Here is a 21,404-nt window from a genome sequence, read left to right on the forward strand (position 1 = left end):
CCCACCTCCAGGCTCAGGGATGCTCATCTACCCAGTTCCCCCGAGCCAGGAGTGGAGGGAAGGATGGAGCGTGCCCTGCTCACATCCAGGTCATTGGAAAATCCCCTTGGCTGGGACAGAAGCAGCACATGGACACCACGTACCTCAGACTGCTGAGCCAGGCCTCTCCCTTCCTCTGCAATGGCACCTCCAACCTTCCTCTTTTTCTCCTGAAACTCCCGATTTGGCCTGCATTTGTGAGCTGTTTTAGGGAATTTCACTCTTCCAGCCAGGAAGGGCAAGCCCAGGTATTTTGATGCCCATCTGCTTGGCAAACACAGCAAAACCATTCATCACCTTCAGACACCTCTCTTCCCATGCAGCAATTTCCAGTGCCTAGAAAGGAAAAGAAAACAACAATAAATGAGTGAGGCTCTCGGCTGTGCCTGCTGCAGCATGCCTGGATGGGGCTGCAGGACCTTCTCCAGCCCAGTGTGGGACAGGGCATCCTCCAGCTGACTGCTTGGATGTACAAGGTGTCCTTTTCCATCCCTCTGTTACTGGGACACCGACGCTGGGCCTGACCCCCGTTCCCTCAGTGTTACCCTGGTTTTTCTGAGTTTTTTATAGCCTTTTGAATTTTCATAAAATGCAGTCAGATCTTTAGTTACTGTACAATATTATGAGCAGTTTCTACCTTTTTCCCACATATGTAACATAAACAAATCCTTTGTTTTTCATTCTCTGTCCTTTGTTTGCGTATTTTTAACCTGAAAACAATTGTAACTGGCAGTTGGTCTAGCCACTGAGGCTGAGGGGTGTTTAACCCCAGAGCCAATCTTTAGCCAGACCCACAAATGTATAAGAAGTAAGAAATAAACAAGGAGGTCTCTCTCCAGCCTGTCTCAGCTTGAGCTGGATCGGAGAAGTCTCTGCCCTGCGAAATTTCTCGTCTACCTGTGATTGCTTTGCGTGTCTCGGTGACACCTCAGCAGGGCTTTTATTGTGGAAACCATCAGGAAAGAGGGCAGGGAATGAGGTGGTGCTGGGATAAACCACGCTGCCAGTTCAGGGATGGCTTTACCACACCAGGGAGAAGGAGAGGGAGTGGGAGCAGGAAAGGGAGAGGGAGAAGAACGGCTGCTCAAGACTTAGGGCTGAAATGACCCCCTGCCTTGCTCTTCCCCATCCCAAACCCACGTCCTCATCATCTTGCAGCTCATGGAAACCTGTTAGAAGGAGGTTTTCTCCTGGCTGACCCTGCCTCAGGGATATCTGACGCCATCTGATCCACAGCAGCTGGTTCAGCCCTTCCCACAGGGAAGCACAGTTTGGCCCCAGTTCAGCATCTGCCCCTGGGCTGGGGACTCCCCAGCCCCAGTCAGCAGCCAGCCTCGATGCCACCAGAGGTCCTGGGGACTTCCCAGGGCTTCCCAGCCTTTGGAAGGGCACACATTGCATCAGCCAGACCTGGAGGAGATGCTCAGTAACACCCAGGGATCTCTTCCTCGTTCTCTTGGCTTTCAAAGCTTTTCCTGCTTTGCATGCTCTCCAGAAGGACGCCAGATCTCCCTGGGGCACTCTTGGTGCCACTCGGATGGGGACCTCTTTGGCTCAGACACTAAGAAAACACAAATCCACAAGTTTTTTGTCCTCAGGCAAGCAATTAGTGGCCTGGGCTTTGCCTACGCCAAGCCAGTGGCTCTGCAAGACATGGCAGGTCCTGGGTTTTTCCAGACTTTTCGTCAGCTGGCCAGTGGCATACATAAATCCTAGGAAATCCCAGCCCAGGAAAATCCTGGCTCATGATGAACCTTCGCTGTTCTCCACAGTCCTAAAGCCCAGCACTTTCCCATCAAAGCTCAGCACCAGCAGCAGAACAATGCTCAGTGCAGAGTCCCATCAGCTCTCCAGGAGGTGATTCCCAGCTCACAAGTTCAGCTTGGGCCTTCTAGCCCCAGCAGGACTTTTCAGCCCCAAGCAATGATGAGTTTTTGGAGAATGGCTGGGGTAATCCCATCACCACATCGTGACACATTTTTTTCCCCCAACACCCTGCAGCAAGAGGGAAAAATTCCCAATGGCTTTTGGTCCTCCCATCCCACCAGCCAGGCCAGCACCAGCTTGGAGGCTTCCTGGCTTCCTGACCTCCTTGCTGCTCCAAACATCTCATGGGGCTCAGTGGATGGCCTGGGGCTGGTTTGCTGTGTCCTGCTGGATTTGACTCCAGGGGATTGGGGATGGACTGGGGAGGCAGCACAGGATGCCCTCACAGCCTCAAAGCTTGGAGACACTATCCTGGGATGGTTGTAAGATGGTGCCTTCCTTAAAATCCCCCTCACAGCCCCACAAAAACGTGTGGGCAGCACATGGGGAAGTCCTTCTCCATGACAGCAGTTCAAAAGTCCGTGAGGAAAAAGAAATTCCAGAGGATGAATCAATAAACATCTCCCTAACGTGGTTTTAATTATCAGTGTTGATGCAGACTTCAAAGGGAGGAAGGAGAGAAGAAGAGGTGAGTGAGGAGGAAGAGGAGAAGCAGAGGCTCTGATTTATCTCTTAGCAATGTGTATTCGTCTGCATCCAGCAAAGATTGAGAAAGAGACTGATTTGGAAAAAAAAAACCCCAGATGTTAACACATTTGCAACACAAAACCCCATGGAAAAAAAAGCCCCAGATCCTCACATTCCTGCACTGATGCCCATCAGCTCCTCCCAAACACACATGGCCACTGCTGACATCAGTTCCAGGAGAGCTGCAGAAGCTGGGAGGTGTTTGGGACCAACCAGTCTGCTCTGGAAATGCCTTCCTCATTTCAAGGCCAGTGCCAGCTCATCTTGGGCATGATCCCCCACTTTATCTTCGGCTTCCCTATCGCCCCCGAGGGTGCTCTTCCCAAGGTCATCCCACTGATCCATCTGGGTGGGTGCTCCTTATCGACCCCAGCCAGCAGCACAGCTTCCCTTCTCCCCTCCAAGGATGGATGCCAGGCTGAGATAAGCATCCACTGGCTCCAGGGAGGGGGAGGGAAAGAAGTTCTCCCATCCAAGCAGGAGGTGCAGGGGATCATCTGCCATCAGGACACCGCTGGGCCAAAGAGCCCCAGGGCACCTCGTGCCGCCTGAAAAGGGGAAAATTAGCATAAACCGAGATAAAACCAAGGGAAAATTAGCATAAAATGTAAATGCAGCCAAGAGAGGAGGGTGAGAGAGAAGCTGTTGCACTTCTCCAGGTGTTTCTAAAACTTCTCTCCAGAGCCATGGTAGGAGAAAGCTGATTTTCCTCCAAAATTTCGTGCAGGCTGAGGCCATCAGAGAACCAAGACCGGTGGGAAAACCAAACCCAAACCCGTGGCGTTTTGCATCTCATCCTCTGCTGGGCCTGGCAGAATGCTCGGGAGAGCCTCAAATCCTGTCCCAGAGCGGTCAAATCCGGTTTCCACAAGGAATGAGGCACGGTGGAACCCCAGCTGGAGCATCCCACCGGCACACCTGGGTGCCACTGGAGCACCGCTGGCTCCGGGGGATGGGAAGGGGTCATGGGGAGGAGACGGAGCCAAAGGACAGCCCCGTGCCCGGCACTGGCCAGGTCGGGACGCGGCCGGCCAGGATTTTCAGCAGCTGAGTGAGCCAGCAAAGCAAACACGAGCAAAGAGCTCCCGAGTCATGTAAACAAACAACCAATTAAGAGATGAAATAAATCTCCCAGGTACATAACCTTGCTATTGAAACACTCTGTGCCTGGAAATGTTACAGCGCATCTGACCCAGCTTCGCCTGTGATCTCCCTGCCGAGCTCCCGCGGGATTAAAGGGGATGGGTTTCAGGAAGTGACTTTTCTTCTGCCTTTCCCCCCACCTCATTATATTATCCTTTCTTTCTTGTGTTGGTTTAATACACAGGGAAAGCCCCCAGACGTTTCCTTGTGCATCCCCTCATCGACAGAGAGTAGGACCTGCCTCCCTCCCCATCCCTGGAACAGGACTGACTGCACTGACCTGTTAATTATGGAATTTAAGGCCAGTATAGACACAACAGGGACAAATTGACCCAACAGCATTAAAAGAAGAGAGGGAAGAGAAAAACCAGGCTTTAAAAGGAAGGCAGACATCCCTGGGAGAATTTTGGGGGAGAATGAGGATGCTTCTTCCACAGCAGGACAAGGCACAGAGGCTTAAGTGTGTTAAACCCAATGGGTGTGTGTGGGAGTGGTGTTCATTTTACAGGGGTTTCTGTCCCCTACAGCTCCCTCCTTTGAGCATCCAACACCCCATGAGCTGCCAGGACGCCCTGCCTGCTCCGGAGCTTCCCTGTGCAGTCACTGCTGATTCAGGACAGCGAGGGACTCACCCCGCTGGCTTCAGCACAGCCTCTAATCCCAGGCTTAACTTTAAGCCCAGGTTTGGGGTCCCGCAGAGGACAGTAGTCACACAGCCCAGCCGAGGTCACCGCCGAGTTACGCTGACTCTTTCCAGGGATGGGGCGGGGGTGCACTGTTTTAATTAGTGCTATTAAATTGCTTAAATCCATGCAACCTCAGAATTTTGTTACTCAAAACCAAGTGTGGAGGCTGCAGGGATAAGGACCATTTAGAGGAAGCATCACTAATTATTTTTTGGAGAAAGAAAACTCTTGCTTGACACCAGATTAGGAGCTCTCTCAACTGTTGGTGATGATGTTTCGTATTAAAAAGGCTTTTACTGAGGTGCTTGATGAACCCAAACACCCCACCCTGCCCCACCCTCCTGCAGAAAATATTTGGGGACAGGGACCATATTTTTCTGAGCCTGCTTAAAAGACTAAAAAACCTCCTTATTTGGAGGCCAAACATGCAGATACAGCCCATAGGGTGGAAAGGGGATGGAGAGGGGTGATGCAGTTTGGATATATCTGGCAGGGAACAGTCCCCAAAACTCAACGGACCAGGAGTGCTGCGTGATTCCCCCAAACCTCACCATGCAGGGATGCTTGGCAGTCCCCAGACTCCGACCTCTGATGGCACATGTGGCACCCACCTCCAGTGACACCAACCTTAAGAGCAAAGACAGGAACGGGGTTAAAAATAGCCTGAAGCCAAGAAAACCTGCACAGACAAGGAAGTGAGAGTCCCAAAGATAGTGCTCCCACTCTTTCACATCTGAGCTTTCAGTAATCACAGCTGCTTTCACTTCCCCTTCGCCCTCCGCCTGTTCCTCCGCTGCTGGGTTTTGGTTCCTCTCCTGTCCCCCATCACCTTCCCCCTTCTGAGGCCAAGCCTTCAAAACACTTCAGCTTTTATTTCCCTGGGCTGCTGCCAGCTCCCGTGTCCCGGCTCTGGCACAACAGTGCCCTCGGAGGAGCTGGGGATGTGACGGGGATGTGAGGGGATGTCCCTTCCCTGCAGTGATCCAGCCTGGATGGGTGCTCTGGAAGAGGATGGGTGCTGGCTCAGGAGAGGCAGAGAAGGGTGAGTGAGGAGTAACAAGCAGAGCAGCCGGAGCTCTCTTTCTCCATGGCTCTTCCCAGGTATTTGACCTCCAGCAAAGCCCCAGCAGAGCGAACAGTTTAACGATGGTCATTAAAGAGCCGGCACAGGGGCGGAGCTGGAGGGATGCACTGGGCTTTGCTCTGCTTTGGCAGCGGGAGTGCCGGTGCGTGCAAGCGCTGACAGAGGGTCAATATTGACTTTCTGCTGAGGCACCTGGCAGGGTTCACGTGCTGCAGGCATTTGGGTGCTCCAGCTGCACCCTGCCCACACCCTGCCGGCACCTCGGCAGCTTTTTCCCGGCACCAAGAGCGATTTCCTATCGACGAAATATGCTGCTGTAAATAACATCCACCCAGAGCATCTCAGAGCAGACTCACCCCGAGGGCATGCAGGATGCAGACTCCCTGGGGATGCTGCAAGAGCAGGAGCTCTCCACCCTCAGGAAGGATATTCTGGATGGGAACAAGGGGCAGAAGTCCGTCTGTGCCTTGGCACATCCCAGAGCTGGAATTCTTTCTGATAATGGCCGTGTTCTCTCATCACAGCCAAATTCTGCTGCCTTTATAAAGGGGCTGTGCTTGCCAGGATGGCAAACATGATGTGTTTGCACAGGGGGCAGCAGGAACCAGGTCGGGGCTTTCCCTGCCACCCTCATTCCCACCGGTGAAGGAAATCTCGGCACGGCATCGGATTCCCAAGCCGTTTGCCCAGGAGAGCAGGGGGATGAAGGGACAGTGCTTCCCTCACCTGCCATTCACACAGGAGCTTGCTTTGGGATGGCTGGCATGGCTCTGGCTTGGCTCCCAGACCCTAATCCAGTTCCTGATCCTCAGGGAAGCAGAGCAGTGGTCTGGAGGGAAGCTGGAGCCTCGGGAGCACAGTTAGCCCTGTGCAAACACAACAGCTCGGGCTGTCAGTTATCCCCAGTTAGGAAGTTTGGCTGACTCGTGTCTGTGGAGTTTATTTGGAGCCATCTCATGGCCTCAGAGCTGCAGTGTGTTTGAGGGACAAGAGCCCCTGCAGCAGGGATGGGAGGCTTTCAGCTATTTTTTCAGGCACATGTTCTCATCTTGTCCCTTTTTTGACTGATCCTCTCTCCCAGGCTTTTGCCAGCCACAGGCTGGGCTCTCTACCAGCCACATTCCTTCAGGTTGACGTGGCTTTTCTTTCCTCCCTCATCCTTATCACGCTGCAGCTCATGAATCATTTCTCCAAAACCATAAACCACCCAAGCACCCTGTGGAAATCAAGCGAGACAGAGCAGAGCCAGGCCCAGGGGCTCAGGCTGCTCTTGGGGTACAGCTGTCCTGGGGAAAGGCTCTTCCAGCTATCCAAGGAGCCGTGGAGGAATAAATCCCTTTTATAAAGCTTTTATCGCTGTGCTGGCCCTCCCCCAGCTTGCTTTGGCACTGCCTCTCCTGGCACGCTTGCCCAGCGCTGGAAGAAGGATGTGGGGGGATTTTCCGGATACTCCCGTGGGACCCTGGGGTGCTCTCCCCCCACAGGTGGCAATGGCCAATGATGACTTGCCAGGGGTTGAATGCCATGGCACAGGGGATTGGGAGCACACCAGGCACTTCCTGATTTCAGACTGAGGGGTCTTTGTGATCGCACTAGCTGGAGCCTGATTTCAGGAGTTTCCACACAGAGTCCATTTCCCTTTAGGATCCCAGGAGCCTGTGCTCAGGAGTATATTCATTTTATCTTTACTGTGATGACGAAAGTGACCTTAATTCCTCATGTCCCTGGACAGCACAAAGGCTTTTTGGTCATTCCATCCCCTTTATCCTGTTTTCCCCAGAGAGTCAGAAAAGTGAGGTACAACACCAAAGCCAGCATTCCCAGAGAAAAAAAAACCCATCTCCATCTAAAGGACAACAAGAGATCCCATGAATAAAACCCCACAGAGGGTGAGACCTAGCAGGGAACTGCCCCATCGGATTATTTCAGTCCCCCGTGCCTCTCTCAGCATCCCAGCTCCAGGGAATTCAAGCTGTAATTAAGCTCAATTACTCCTGGAAAGAGTTTTTCAAGCGCCCACTGAGGCAGGTGGCCAGGGAAAGAACCCTGCACCTGCAAGTTTTAATTGTGAGGCTGCCCCACCGAAGTCAAGCTATCGGTGTTGCTGGTGCCAAGGAGTCTGTGCTGAGCCGTGCTGGGTCTTTTGGCACCGGCCTTATCACCAGTCAGGGTCATGCAGCTGCTTCCCAGCGTCTCCCAAGTCAGGAGGGCTGGCCAGACAAAAAATTAAGCACATGGAAAGCAAAACATGAGGGCAGAGGTTGGAACCATCAATATCCCTTTGGATCATCTCCCTTTTCCACCGTCACTGCAACCTTACAGGAGAAAGAATTGTGTCTCATGGTGTCATTTTGAACCCTGCCAGAGCAAGGAAAGGAAAAAAACTTCCAACACCCCCCACTGTCACTTGCTGCCACCGATGTGTCACCCCGTGGCAACCCCTGGCCTCCCCTGCTGCCTGGCTGGGCTGTGGTTGGGGACAAACCCACTTCCTGCCACCTCATGTGCTTTGGGGCCCCGGGGTGGGCAGCATCCCCGTGCCCGGCGGGGCAGGTGCCAAATCCGGAGCCCTGGGGTGGTGCAAAGCTGCTGCCCCAGGTGCATCACGGAGACACCGCTGCTTAAAGTCTAAATATGGGGAGGTTTTGTCACTGTTTTCAGATGTTTTTTCTCCTGCTGCAGGCTCCCAAGATGGAGGAGTGGGATGGGACAGGCACGTGAGATGATGCAATTCCTATCCCAAATCAAGCTAGGGAGCCAACTCCTGATCAAAGCCAGACCAAAACAGCACCATGGCATCTCCATCCTCCTCCAGTGCTCCCCAAATCCAAGCAGCAAAGGGATCCCATCAATTTTGGGATGGGGGGAAGCAGCCAGAGCCAGGGATGCTGAGAGGCATGTCCAAGCCCAGGAAAGGAGGTGGGCTGCTGCCTTCACTCAGCTTTTGTCCAGGCTCTTTATCACTCCCAAGCCATGCTGAGAGAAAGAGTTTTAAGCAGGATGAATGAAATTGCAACGCAGCAGGATTCGTGGGGGTGCTGCCTCAGTCATCCGAGAGTTTCATGGGAAAGCGAAACAAAAAATCAGCGTGTGGCTCACAAAGAGCTGAAGGAAAAGAAAAAGCTCATGGGAAGCGTCTCGGGCCTGCCCTGTGAGGGATGGAGGTGGAAGCCTGAGTGCCCTGAGGGATCCATCCCTCAACACCTCTGGGTGACCTCACTGGCTAAGGAGCCTGGCAGAGCCTATTTCCCAAGCTGGCACAGAGCCCTGATTTGCAATCAGGTCCTTCATCACCAGCCCAAGCCTCATCCTAGAAAAACACTGTCCCAAAGTCACCTCCTCAAGCAGACAGGGCTTCCCCCAGTTCTATTCCTGCTCCTTTTCCACAGGGAGCAGCTCCTGCCCGTGGGCTGCTGCACCTCCCCTGTACCAGGCTGGAAGCTGCTCCTGCCTCCCAGAAGGAACGTAACTGTTTCTTCTACTTGCCCTGAAGGAAAGGTGGTTTGGGCACAGGTTTATCCCAGCCTGGAATGCTATCACACCTGCTTCCAATGAAAAAATCACAGTAACTGCACAGAGGATCACTTGTCAACATTTCTGGAGCAGCTCAAAGCAGAAAAGCAGGCTTGGAAGAGAGGAAGGCTCTTATCAGGGCCGTGGTGTTTTGTCCTGGGATAGAGGAATCTCTCTTGGATTTCCGGTGCTGCCAAGCCAGGGACCAGGAGGAGGGATAAAGAACTCCAGACACAGGAAAGAGCCACAAAAGAGCCCCAAGGACAAGTGCCAATTGTAGCAGCCAAAACATACATTACCCTGCGAGCAGCAGAAACACCATTCACCATCGAAACTCATGGAAGCCAGAAACACCTTTGCTACTGTCAGGGAGCTTAAGGGAAGGTCCTCTGAGAGGCTGAGAGCTGAGAACACGAGCAAATGATGGTGGTCACTCCATAAATCCTGGCAAAATGCAGAAGTCACAGTCACAACACCACTATAGCCCTCTGTGTGAGCCCCAAGCTCTGCTCACACCAGGATCCTCCTCAGAAATTGTGACTTCCTGGACCTCTGTCAGTGGAAGAGCCAAAACAGGGAAAGTTCAGAGGTTTTATTTGTGTGGGATGGGTAAGTCAAGCAAACCTAACCTAGTGACCTCTTCCCTCGTGCACAGCAGGCTGGAGTTTTCCCCCCTGCAGGCAGGATGCACATGCCGTACCCAAGGCCTCAAATTTGTTCGGGTTTAGTAAAAAATGAACTCTGCAGGTCAACAGTGCTCTGCTACAGCAGCATGTTCCACAGCTCTCACTCCCCTCAGGAGCAAGAGCGTGCTCCCAAGGAAAGGCTGGACTGGAGAGCCCAGCCTGGTCTGGCCCACAAGGGCACAGGACTTCCCAATTTATTCACGGCAGGCAGTTAATCTTCAAGCTGAAAAGGTCATCAAAGGGGAGTTTGACTCCATTCCCATGGGAAACACCTGCCCTTGGCTTCCATGAGGGCCTGGCCTGCTTGTTTTCTGACTGGGGCACCCAGATGGGCAGGAGGCACTTTGGAATGAGGTCGATACCTGCATCCCTCTCCAGACAACAGCTAAAAATGGCAAAAGGACTGGAGAGCTCCTTTCAGTCCATTTTTCTCCGTATCTGATAAAAAACCATAAGCAGACACAACAAACTTAGCAAATATCCAGCCTGGGGAACACCTCCCAAAGCAGTGACAAGAGGTGACTCATCAGGGTGTTATAGATACACATTATAAAGCTGGCTTTTCACAAATATTAAAAAGAATGCTATATGTATCATGCGGGAAGGTTTTTCTGTATTAATGCAGTTTCTTTTATTTTCTGCTATGAACAGGGCTTAGTGATGTGATGAATGTGTATATACATTTCTAAGTTGTAGCATAAAATTAAAATAGAAACCATGTGATGTAAGATGCTTTTTGTAACTAATCCAGAAGAATAAGAAAGATAATCAGGAAATTCCCCACATTTTTGGATTATCTGGATGAAGATAACGAGGACAGACCCCAAAGCTCCAAAGGAAGAATTTATTGAACCTCTGTTATCAGTATCTTTTCCAGATGAAGATGGTGGGACCAGAACTCCAGGAGAGGGATTTATTGAACCTATGCTATCAGACAGAATGGAGCCATTTGCAGATGGATCTACACGATAAAATGGTTGGGGGGAGTTGAAACTGAACAGGGAAATCCAAACTCAAGAAGAATGTTTGAATAATGCATTGGGGCCTTTTGAATATGTAACAACCTGGTACATTTAAAGAAGTGCTTTCTGAGTTAGGATGTGCTTTCTGGCTGCACACCAAGCACCCAGCTGTTAACTATTTTTCCTTGTCTGTCTCCTAATTGTCTCACTACTTTTTGTACTTTTATTAAACTTATAGATTTTACTAAGAAAGTGAACTTTCTTTTTCACAAGGGGCAGGATTAAAAACTCTTTTTTATTGAGGTCCCAGAGGGAAAACGCTTTTTGGACAGTGACTCCTGCTGGGAACGTGCAGCCAGCACAGCTACGGATGAGGCTTTGGAGAGCAGGAATGGTCCAGGAGACACTTGCTAGAAGGGGTTGGAATTACCCTGCATCAGAATTTGCAGTGCCTTTTCCTCTCTAGAACCACTGGAGCTCAAACACCTTCTGCAGCCTGCCCAGAACAGAGCAGGTGTAAAGCACGGGGGGCTGAGCAGCCTTGGGAAGGGAACGTTACTCCCAAGATACCACAGGGTTTTCCACACTAAAGCAGCACATTCTGGGCTCTGGTTTTTGAAAGGCTGTGGTGAGGGACCACATTTCAGTTTGGCACCAGCTGGAAGACAACCGTTGGCTCCTTCTGTTGAAGAGCAGCTAAAGTTATGCATGCCATGGGTACCAGGGCAGCTGAGCCCAGCCTCCTGCTGGCTTTATCTCAGAACCATCAGGAAGGCACAAAACCACCATTTACATGCCAAAACATCAGCTCTGCTTTGTCACATCCCGTTCTTCAAGGGTCCTTTTAATTGTTTCCACGATGGTCCACACTTCTGCCATGGCACCTCGGCCTGCAGGGCAAGAGCAAAACCATATCGTGAAACCCAGGGTGGGGGCAACCTAAGAAAAGGTGTGTGGAGCAAAACTCCCTGTCTCACCTCCTTTCTCCAAGGCATATTTCAATTCAAAATTATGTGTTTGCAGTATCTTTCTGAAATGGTCTTTGCCTATACGAAAGACTTGACAAATCCATACCATTCCCACGATTCTGCCTGAGAGAAAGGACCTCCGTTAGAGAAAGCTGTTGTGGATTCCCACCAGCCTGACTCTTGGGTGCAACTCTTGGAGAAGGCTGAGTGCTGGACAGAACAAAATGGAAAGGCTTTTCCTTTGGGCCTGGTTATCTACCAGATGAACAGCTAATTTATGCTGTGCTGCTGCTTCCTTTTGAAACAGTTTTTAACTCAGGCTCAGAATTTTAAAGCCCGAGGTGATTAAATCACCTTGTCTAACCTTGTGTGCTGAACTCAGCACTTCGAACTGAAGCCATTCACTCTTCTAATTTGCCCAGAGCTAAGGAAAGATGCTTCTCCCACAGGTATTTGTCTCTTTTGGAAGACTGAAAAGGAGTCTCTCTTGATTTTTTTTTCCTGCTGGCTAATTGATCTCATAATTTACTGCTCAGCAGAAATTAGTTCTTGGAAGTGTCGTTTTCCTCTTTTTCAGACCTGTAAATCCCCAGAGGTCTGGAGCATCCTGTGGACAAGCTGCAGGCAGATTTGGACCCTTCTGCTCTCCTGTCAATGCAAGATGTATTCCATTCCCATCTGTTGAAACCCGTTGGGGAGGTGTTTTTCTTTCTTTTTCCTTTATCTCTTCTATGACCCATTCCTCATGGCTCCAGGGGGGAGGGGGCGGGTGTCTTCTGATAATGGCCCAGCTGTTAAACCAGGAGGAGCAGTGTTCTTATCTCTTCCAGGACCCATCCTCCCTCCAGGGGATATCTCCTGCTAATGGGCCATCGAGGCACACCACATGACTGATAAAATTCCATCATCCCACTGGGAGATGCTCCACTGAGCAGGAGGAGCCCAACATTCCAACCTGGATAAAACTTGGGATTCAGAACAGCAAGGCAGCCTGTTTGCACTGGATTCCCGGAGGAACACCGGGCCTATCAGATCACCACTGGACTTTCTACAGGATCATCTCCACTCCAACAGCACCACATCTGTCACTGCAGGAGGACTTGATTGGGCTGTGACCAGCACCCTGACCAACAGGGTGCCAGGTTGTGTTCTGACTCTGGGAGTGATTTTCTTTTTTCTTCGTTTTGCTTTTTCGGTACTACTACATTTTTAATATTCCTAGTAAATAACTGTTATTCCTATTCCTATATCTTTGCCTGAAAGTCCCTTGATTTCAGAAGGAAGGGGTTTACATTCTCATTCCAAGGGAAGCTCTGGCTTTTCCATGGCAGACACCTGTCTTTCCAAACTAAGCTCAGGGAGAAGAGCTGCAGCTGTCAAGAGACACTCCTTCTGCATGATTTAGCAGAGCTCAGGGAGAAGAGCTGCAGCTGTCAAGAGACACTCCTTCTGCATGATTTAGCAGAGCTACACCCTTCTAGAACACCTCCAAGGCCTGCCTTCTTACTCCACCACCCACTGCTCCAACATCTCTGGCAATTCACAACTGGATTTTTAGATTTAGCAAAGCAAACTCTTACAGCACAGCTCATGCCTACAGGTGGAAATCTTACCAGTGTGCCAGTCTCTAGAAATCCAGCCAAGGATGATGAAGGTAAGGGCAGCATGGAAACTATCCAGTCAAGAAATTCAGTTTGGTATTCTAACTCTTTTAGCTGGACTTTCTGTCTAAACCTGCCCTTTACTAAGGGAGAAAAACATCCAGGTAAAACTTGGGGGCAGTGAGGATCTGGTGCATTGCAGGTGAGACCCAACCACACGGGGAGAGGAAGAGAAACCCCCTGGAGCAAAACAAACCACAATGTCAACAGACAAAACTGGTGCAAACTGAGCCTCTCCTGCACCACACGTGTGAGCTTTGCTATGTGCTGCCTGTGTGGAAACCCCTGCGTGGATGGAAGCCACAACACCAAAGTGAGTGTGAGAGGCTTTGGGGTGAAAGGCCTGAGAAAAGGGGAAGAGGTGAAAAAAAGTCAGTTGTGGAGACTAGTTTGGGTCTTCAGAGAGATGGACTCCATTAGTGCCCTGCCATGATCTCCCTACAAGCTGCCAGGAAAAGTCCTGATGTTTGCCATCAAGATCTTTCTTGTTGGGAATTGACTCACGAGCACAAGTGGAGTCCAGTCAGATGTGGCTGCTCCTGCCATCCCTGCATCCCTCTCCTCCAAGCTCCTTCAGGAGTTTGCTCTCAAAGCTGAGACAGCTGAGCTGGATATGAAGAAATTTGATGTAATCATGCCTAAAATCCCAGTGGAAGGCTAATCATCCAGGATATTTCATCTCATGTCTGAGTTACTTGACTACACTTACCTAATTGTAAATATTTATTCGTTTTCAGTTCTGAAAGTATAAATCTCTAGAGGCATTGCATCTACCTAAAGTTTCCAAAACTAAGCCAGGCCTAGAATTTAACCCTGAGGGACATTTTAACACCCTGTCTTTGTCACAGACTGTTTAATGGACTGAGAGGTTGGTTAAAACCCTGCTGGATTTGGGGCTGTTACACAGAAGTAGGTGCATAGTACTGTGCAGGCTTTGGCTGGAACTGGGGGACATTTTACAGAGATTTGCCCAATGAAATGTAATAAAAAGGCAAATCCATTCATCCAAATGGTTTTCATCAAAACTCTTTCCAAAAGTCAAAATACCTCCATTCAAAGCAGCTACTAAAACTCAAATGAGACCATTATTTTTTAGCACTGCAAGCTAAATGTATTGAATCTGAACTTCCTCCACACCCCTCTTTCACTTCACACAACTCTGGTAACAAAACTTGTTTGGGAAGCTAAAAATTAACCCAGGCAACAACAACAACAAACGTTAAATACGTGTCCACCCCCAGCCACATCTGCAAAGGGATTTTCTCACTGTCTGCTCTCAGGAACAAGATTTAACCCCAGTGACGGAGCTGACGAACTGAGGCACAATGGAAACAGCCCCCAGTCCCAGCAGAGGGCAAAGTCAGGACACCCAAACCCCAGGCTGATAACCCTCGCCACAGAACCTTCCTCCTCTTTGATCTCCTCTCTTCCTAAATGAGCGTTTCTGTTCAATATCAGGCTCAGCTGGAAGCTCTTAAGGCTACTTAAAAATTTATGACGAGGGATAACACAGGGCAAAGCTCCAGCTTGTTTGTACAAACCGTGGCAGTTCGACATCTCCGTGGCCACACAGCAAAAGGCAGCGCATCCCTCCAGGCCAAGAGAGGGAAAAGGGCAGGAGCCACGGAAATGGACTGACCTTCATCTCCACACACGAGTTTCTTCACCACACAGGGGATCTCCGTGTAGCCAAAGGCCTTCAGCTGCTCCACCTGCCGAGCTGTGATGGGATGCTCCCACATGGCCGTGTTCATGGCTGGGCAGAAGAGCAGGGGTTTGCTCAGGTCCCACGCGCGGATGACACAAGTCTGCGGGAGAAGCCAAGGGAGGGCTCGGATCTCCTCATTCCTTCCCATCCCTCTGCTGCACCTTTCCAGCCTGGCTGTCGTTTTGTCAGCGCAGCTGGACTAACCCATGGGCTGAGACTAATTTGTAGCGTATTCCAGCCAAGCTCATCTCTGACAGGCAGGAAAGATGAGAGAGGCTACCCAGAGGATAAATCCCACCTGCTCCAGCCAGCAGCCCAGGATGGAGCAAACCAAGCTGGAATGGGATGTGTACAGACTGTGTGAGAGACAGAGAAGCTGAGAGGTGGCCACAGATCATATCGGCTCCAGAGAAACCCCTGGGGCAACACTTCAGATAAGCCAGCTGCAAAGCTAAACACTGAAAGCTGGCAATGAGTCTTTCTGACATGATATGCCAGCTGGATCCATAACTCCCCACGAGGGAAGCAGTGCTGCTTCCAGGACACAACAGAGGAGAACACAAGCACAAGCATCTGGGCTGCTGCAGGACATGCTGGCAGGTTACAAAGCATCTGGCAGCTCCTGTGTGCTACAGGCAATCAAATCTGACTCCTCAGCACTTCCAGATAATCCAGGATCACCTCATCCCCTTGGAAAGATAAATGCTGGTTGCTCTTAGTGTAATGTCCATCAGATTCCCCAGGCCTTGCAGCATTTCAAACACAGGAACTTCCAAGGGAGCAGCCCGGATCAGAGTCCTTACAGGAACCCTGCCCATCCTTTTTTTATACCCTGTGACTTGAACCCCTCCCAGCACAAGGAAATCTGATGGAATCTGCTCTGAACTGCCAACCAGCACCTCCAGCACTCACTTTCCTTCCCTGGAGCTGCCTCTTCCCTCCACAAGGCTCTTCAAGATTGGCAGTGAAGCTACACATCCCTGACATCCTTCCTGAGCTCTTCCCTCTGCTAAATCACCCACAAGAGACCCAGAAGGACAAGACATTGCTTGTCCCTCCCACGACTCTTTCTGGCTTCTTTCAGATCCCCAGTGATCTGCTCTGGGTGGATTTTATTCTTTTATATGCACTTCTTGGCCAAAAGGCTGTAGGTCACACAGATCTGCAGCTTCCTGAGATCTTTTGTGTTGTTCATGCTTGGCCACAAAACATTCAGCCCCCACTGAAGGTCCCCAGCACCCAACAATGAAGCACATTCCCTTTTAATACACTTTCTGATTAGGCTGAAGAGCTTCAAGAGCACTTTAAATACCAAAAAACAAGCCTGAACAAGCAAAAGCCTCTGTAGCAGAGACTGGGAGGTAAGTGGGCATGAGCGTGTTTGAAAGTCTGTGCTATGTTACGTGAGGGAGGTGGTGAAGTAGCAGGAAGTAAACAGTTTTATCTGATCTCGCAGGTGTCTTTCCAGATTGCATTGAAAAACGTAGAGGAACTCAAAAGTGAGTGAGCATGTGTTTGTGTGTACGAGGAGTGACACAGAGAGAGGATGGAGGCAGAAGGAAATACCACCCTCCAGAAAAAGCAAGAAAGACACAAAGCAGGGACAGGGAAATAAGACAAGAGACTGACAGAGCCAAGGAGTGGGAAGGGATTAGGTCAGGAAAGGAAAGAGAAGGAGCAGTGGAACCGTGCTGGGGAAGTGAGAGACGAGCAGATGAAGAGGGAGCAGAACGTGCAAATGGCACTGTTGGTGGTGCTGCAGAAGCACCAAGGTCAGGCAGTCCTGAGGCGTGGCAGCAGTGGCAGGCAGAGCCTGGGTACTCACCAGCAGGTTGTCACAGATGCCATTGGCCACCTTGGCCAGCGTGTTGGCGTCCAGAGGTGCCACCACCATGAGGTCAGCCCAGCGCCGGAGCTCAATGTGCAGGACGGGGTCTGAGCGGCCCTTCCACAGCTGGGGGGACACAAGGTGGGGAGCACCAAACCCTCACACACCTCATCCATCCCACCTCAGAAAACAGTTCCTTATGGAATTCCTATGGAATTATGTTCATGGAATTGAAGGGAGGGCAGCAAATCAGCGGACGGGGGCATCCTTTCCCCATAAGATGATTCACACATCCACAGGTTTCAACTCACAGCAAAGAGCTGACCCCATCCACAGCATCCCTTAGCTTTGGAATGATTCCTATAAGAGCTCCATCCTTCAGCCAGCTAAGCCAGGCAGACCCAAACCAGAGGTACATTTCCTGGGGAACCACGTGATTTATAAGCTTCACACTGAAGTGAAGCTGCCCACTGGCTTCTCATGAGGTACAGACCCCTAACTGAACAAGTCACGTTTAATTAGGATGCACAACCCTACTCACACTCACAGCAGCAAAGGGAACCCTCCAGAGTACTGGAGAGAACAGTGTCCTGTTGGCTTTCTCCACAATGGATGAGGTTTATCCAGTCTGGCACTTCCCTCCTGTCTCAGCTCTTTGAATCACAGAATGGTTTGGCTTGGGACAGACCGGAAAGTTCACCTTGTCCCATGGGAAGGGACACCTTCCACTTGACCAGGTTGCTCCAAGGCCCATCCAACCCCTAAACACTTCCAGGGATGGGGCAGCCACAGCTTCTCCTTGACACACTCACTCTTGAGTGAATAGTTCCGTTTTCACTAAAGCCCTGAGTCTCTCAAGAGAACCCTGGTCTTAACAGCTCAGTCAACTGGGAAGGAGTCCTGAGAAGCAGCAAACAGCATCAGCTGCTTACTCCCCAGAGGACACCCAACCACAGGCCAGCACGGGCTGCATCAGGGCCACAAACTGCTCCTTCTCTGAGTCATGGGAAGCCACAAAAAGGCAGCATCCGAAAAGCTGGGGCTTCCTGAACACCTTTCCCACCTCCTCCACTCAGTTCTATTCTTTCTTGTCATTTTATTATCAGAGCAAAGTATCTCACAAAGAGATGCTGTCACAGTGAGCCCAGAGGAGGCCATCAAGCTGATCAGAGGGAGGGAGCACCTCTTCCATGAGGAAAGGCTCAGAGAACTGGCAGTGTTCAGTCTGGAGAAGAGAAAGCTTTAGGATGACCTAATTGTGTCCTTCCAGTGCCTGAAGGAGCCAGCAGGATGGAAGGAGGCTATTTACAAGGGCCTGGAGCAACAGGACAAGGGGAAATGGCTCCCAGGTGCCAGGGTTAGATTGGATAATGGAAGAAATTGTTCCCTGTGAGGGTGGAGAGGCCCTGGCACAGGTTGCCCAAAGCAACTGTGCCTGCCCCATCCCTGGAAACGTTCCAGGCCAGGTTGGATGGGGCTCGGAGCAACCTGGGATAGTGGAAGGTGTCCATGCCCATGGCAGAGGGTGGATCTGGATGAGTTTTGAGGTCCCTTGCAACCCAAACCATTCTGTGGTTATTTCCCACCACAAGAGCTCTGTGCCTGCTCTCCAGTGTGCCAGCAGACCTCAAAGCCTGAGCTCCACCACTTCTATCACCCCACTGGGGGCTCCTCAGAAATAACCGCCTGAGGCTGTAGCACCCTGGGATCCAGCAGGTATCCACCAATCCCTGAGACCAGCCAGAAAGCTTCCTGGCTGTTGCCATTGGCGTGTTTCTGACTGCTTAAAAGCAATGCTCATGTGTGAGCAGCAATAAGGCTAAGGAGAGAGCACCTTGTGCTCAGATCAGCACGGCAAAGCAGGGATGAAATGTATGGAAAAACAAATCTCGATGTTTGTACAAAGAACCTCCTCCTCCTCAAGGACTCTCAAAGTGTGTCAGTAAAACGGCAGTCAGGAGAAAAAGCCGTTTCACAGGGAGCAGAGGTGTTCACAGCCCTGACAGCTGAGCTAAGGAGAATGAAGCTGCTGCCTGCGTGACAAGAATGACTCATGACAAGCACCAAACGTGCTCACCATGCCTCTGCAGTGGCTGTCTTGACATTTCCTGACAATCCTCTCAGAGCAGCTGGGCCCAGGGTAGAGAGAGACTGCTACCCTCCCTGACTGCTGCAGGACAAAATCCTGCAATGCATCAGGGCAGCCTCTCTCTTCCTCCTCATTTACAGCACGTTCTTCAAAAGCCACACTCCAAACATCATTACCAGACCAAGGAGCGAGTCTTGGCCCAGGTTTAAAAAAAGAACTATGTGCGGTTTTTTGCAAAAAAACTTAAGAGGAATGGTTCTACTTGCAGGAACAACTCACCTGCCACTCCTCTTCATCACCATAGAGGGCCACGGGAATCTCCTGGACACTGTAGAAATGTTTTGCTCTCTCAGTAGTGACCACCTTCACCTCAAGCTAAGCAGAAAGAAAAAGACCACTGGTTAGACTTGAGGACAATTTTGAAGATTTTGTGCCTTCTCAGAGAGCTTCCCCTATTCATGGCTGAAAGGCCAGGCCATCACAGGCATCCACAGGAGCCAGAAACTCATTTCATGTCAACCTAAAACAGGCAGGTCCTCACCTGCCAAGCAAAAGGGAAAACCTCTGTGCAGGTGTGCCCATAGCATAGGGTTTGTGTGCAGCAACCAGTGGCTTTCACACAAAGAGACAGAGTGGGTGAACACATGAGGGTTTGTTGCTAGAGGACACAAAAAGAATGAGACTCACAGTCTGTAGTTAAAGCAAAAAGAAGAGAAGTTTATTTCTCAACTTTGATCTATATAGATTCTGGACAATGACCAGGGATTGGAGAATGAGGTGGCCACCTCTCTGACCCCACTAATCAAACTAGAAATCCATTAATTGTCCCTCCTCAAAAAGGAATGTGAAAACAATCACTTTGTTTATGTTACAATTCATGAGAGACTCCACTACAAAAATGCAAACAATCAGAAGGTTAAAAATCTCAGAGCAACAAGGGTTCTCTCTGAAATCTCAAAGAAACCTGCAAAGCCACTGGAAACTACATTTATTGATGTTTATCTGACACACAAAAGGTGCTGAGGTGAAGCTCTCATTTCCTCCTGCAGAAATCTTCCCAAGTGGAAAATGGGGTTTTTCCCTGTTTTCCATGTGTCCTGCAGCTGCGATAAACGTTGCCAACACCTCCTGCCACAGGCAGTGAACCAGAGGTGTCCTCCACATACCGGGATCAGCCAGTGTCAGCTCTGCATGCCCTGACTGCCCATGCAGGACACGGAGCTGAACTTCCAGCTGCAATTCCTGCCAAGGATGTTCCCTAAACCAGCCAACAGGCAGGCCAACACATGGATGGAGCACTCCAAAGACTGGTAATGAGGAAGATGAACCTCAGGCTGCTGATTACAGTGAAAAATATCCTTCTTCCATGGTATTGGCCACTGCCTGCTCCTTCCAGCAGCTCCCAGAACGCACTGCACGGTTCTGTTGCTCTGACAGTGAGATGGGGAGAACTCAGCCCCACCAGCAGCTCCTTCCTGCTGGATAACTGTGCCTTGAGGTAGAAAACTGATGAGGCACTCAGTGTGTGCACTCCTTGCTACAATCAACTGCTGGAAACCTCCAAGCACCAAGAAGTTCTCTGCAACAGCAGCAGTGATGTGATAGAGCACATTAATCCAGCTCCCAACACCATTTATTCCACTGGGAATGAGGCAGTGTTGGCTCCTTGCATCCTATGAGAGTGGAATAACAGCTGGGAGCAGTGGAAAATCCCCGCCTTGGCATACTGTGGCCACTGGTAACCTCCCCCATTTTCTGAAGGAAAAGTGACAGGATAATACAGCTGCAAAAGACATTTTTGGTACTGTACATCTGTTTTTCTCAAAGCACCCCAGACTGGGAATCACAGGTGTTTGTAGTGTTTTTGAGTGTGAAGACCACGCTCACAGGCATTAGCTCACTGTATTATTTCCACGCTAACCTCACCCCACAGGAAGCTGCTCGAGCCAAGCAGCGACACCCACAAAGGCGCTATCGCCGCTCCGCTGTGCCTCAGGAGAGGTGCTAACCTCGGTCTGCAAGAAAATTTATTTATTTGGGGGGTTTAAAGGCCACTGTGCAGTTGGAAGGAGGATGGCTGCTCTCTGAAATGGTACCATTGAAAAAAATATTTATTTCTTCCAAGCATAAGCCCAGGACAGCTTTGGCTGTCAAGCACTTCATCCAACCCTTCCAGGCCAGAACACTCCAGAGGGATGTTCAAGGAGTCTGAGTACTGGTGGCTGAAGTCCCACCAACCCCCAAGAAAGTTGTTTTGAGTTAAATATTCTCCCTAATGAAGGTTTCCTGCTGGGGTGGGCTCCTGGTTCCCTTGTTCTCAGCAAGTCCTTCAAGTCCCTCCAGCTAGACTGGGAAGAGGTCGGTGTTCTCGAGATCACTTCAGCCTACCTAGTTTATCCTTTCTATTTACCTGGCACACCCTCTGTTTGCCTGTGCATATCTTCAACAGCAAAGGCAGTCTGGCCACATGCAAACTCCTCACTGGAGACAGCTTACGTTAGTTAGTAGTCTTTGGCTCAAGTC

At 50.5% G+C, this 21,404-nt stretch overlaps 1 protein-coding gene across 4 annotated transcripts in view; it reads right to left on the reverse strand.

Moving 5' to 3' along the window:
* Positions 1–21,404, reverse strand: part of PPCDC (phosphopantothenoylcysteine decarboxylase) — a 34,885-nt gene that overhangs the window by 8,878 nt on the left and 4,603 nt on the right. Inside the window, exons 3-6 of one of the 4 annotated variants that reach the window (XR_005703092.2) lie at positions 19,161–19,256; positions 16,790–16,918; positions 4,934–5,009; positions 144–375 (exon numbers count right to left, since the gene is read on the reverse strand). Coding sequence is in view for 2 of the 4 variants with exons in the window: in XM_040077817.2 (XP_039933751.1) it covers positions 257–375; positions 14,896–15,064; positions 16,790–16,918; positions 19,161–19,256 (513 nt within the window). In the remaining 2 variants the exon portion in view is untranslated. Of the gene's footprint in view, positions 1–46; positions 376–4,933; positions 5,010–10,903; positions 11,518–14,895; positions 15,065–16,789; positions 16,919–19,160; positions 19,257–21,404 lie in introns of those variants that run through there. The other 3 variants (XR_005703091.2, XM_040077817.2, XM_040077818.2) reach the window with 3 other exon arrangements.

This window comes from Hirundo rustica, chromosome 13 (genome assembly GCF_015227805.2).
Source record: "Hirundo rustica isolate bHirRus1 chromosome 13, bHirRus1.pri.v3, whole genome shotgun sequence".
Taxonomy (NCBI): Eukaryota; Metazoa; Chordata; class Aves; order Passeriformes; family Hirundinidae; genus Hirundo; species Hirundo rustica.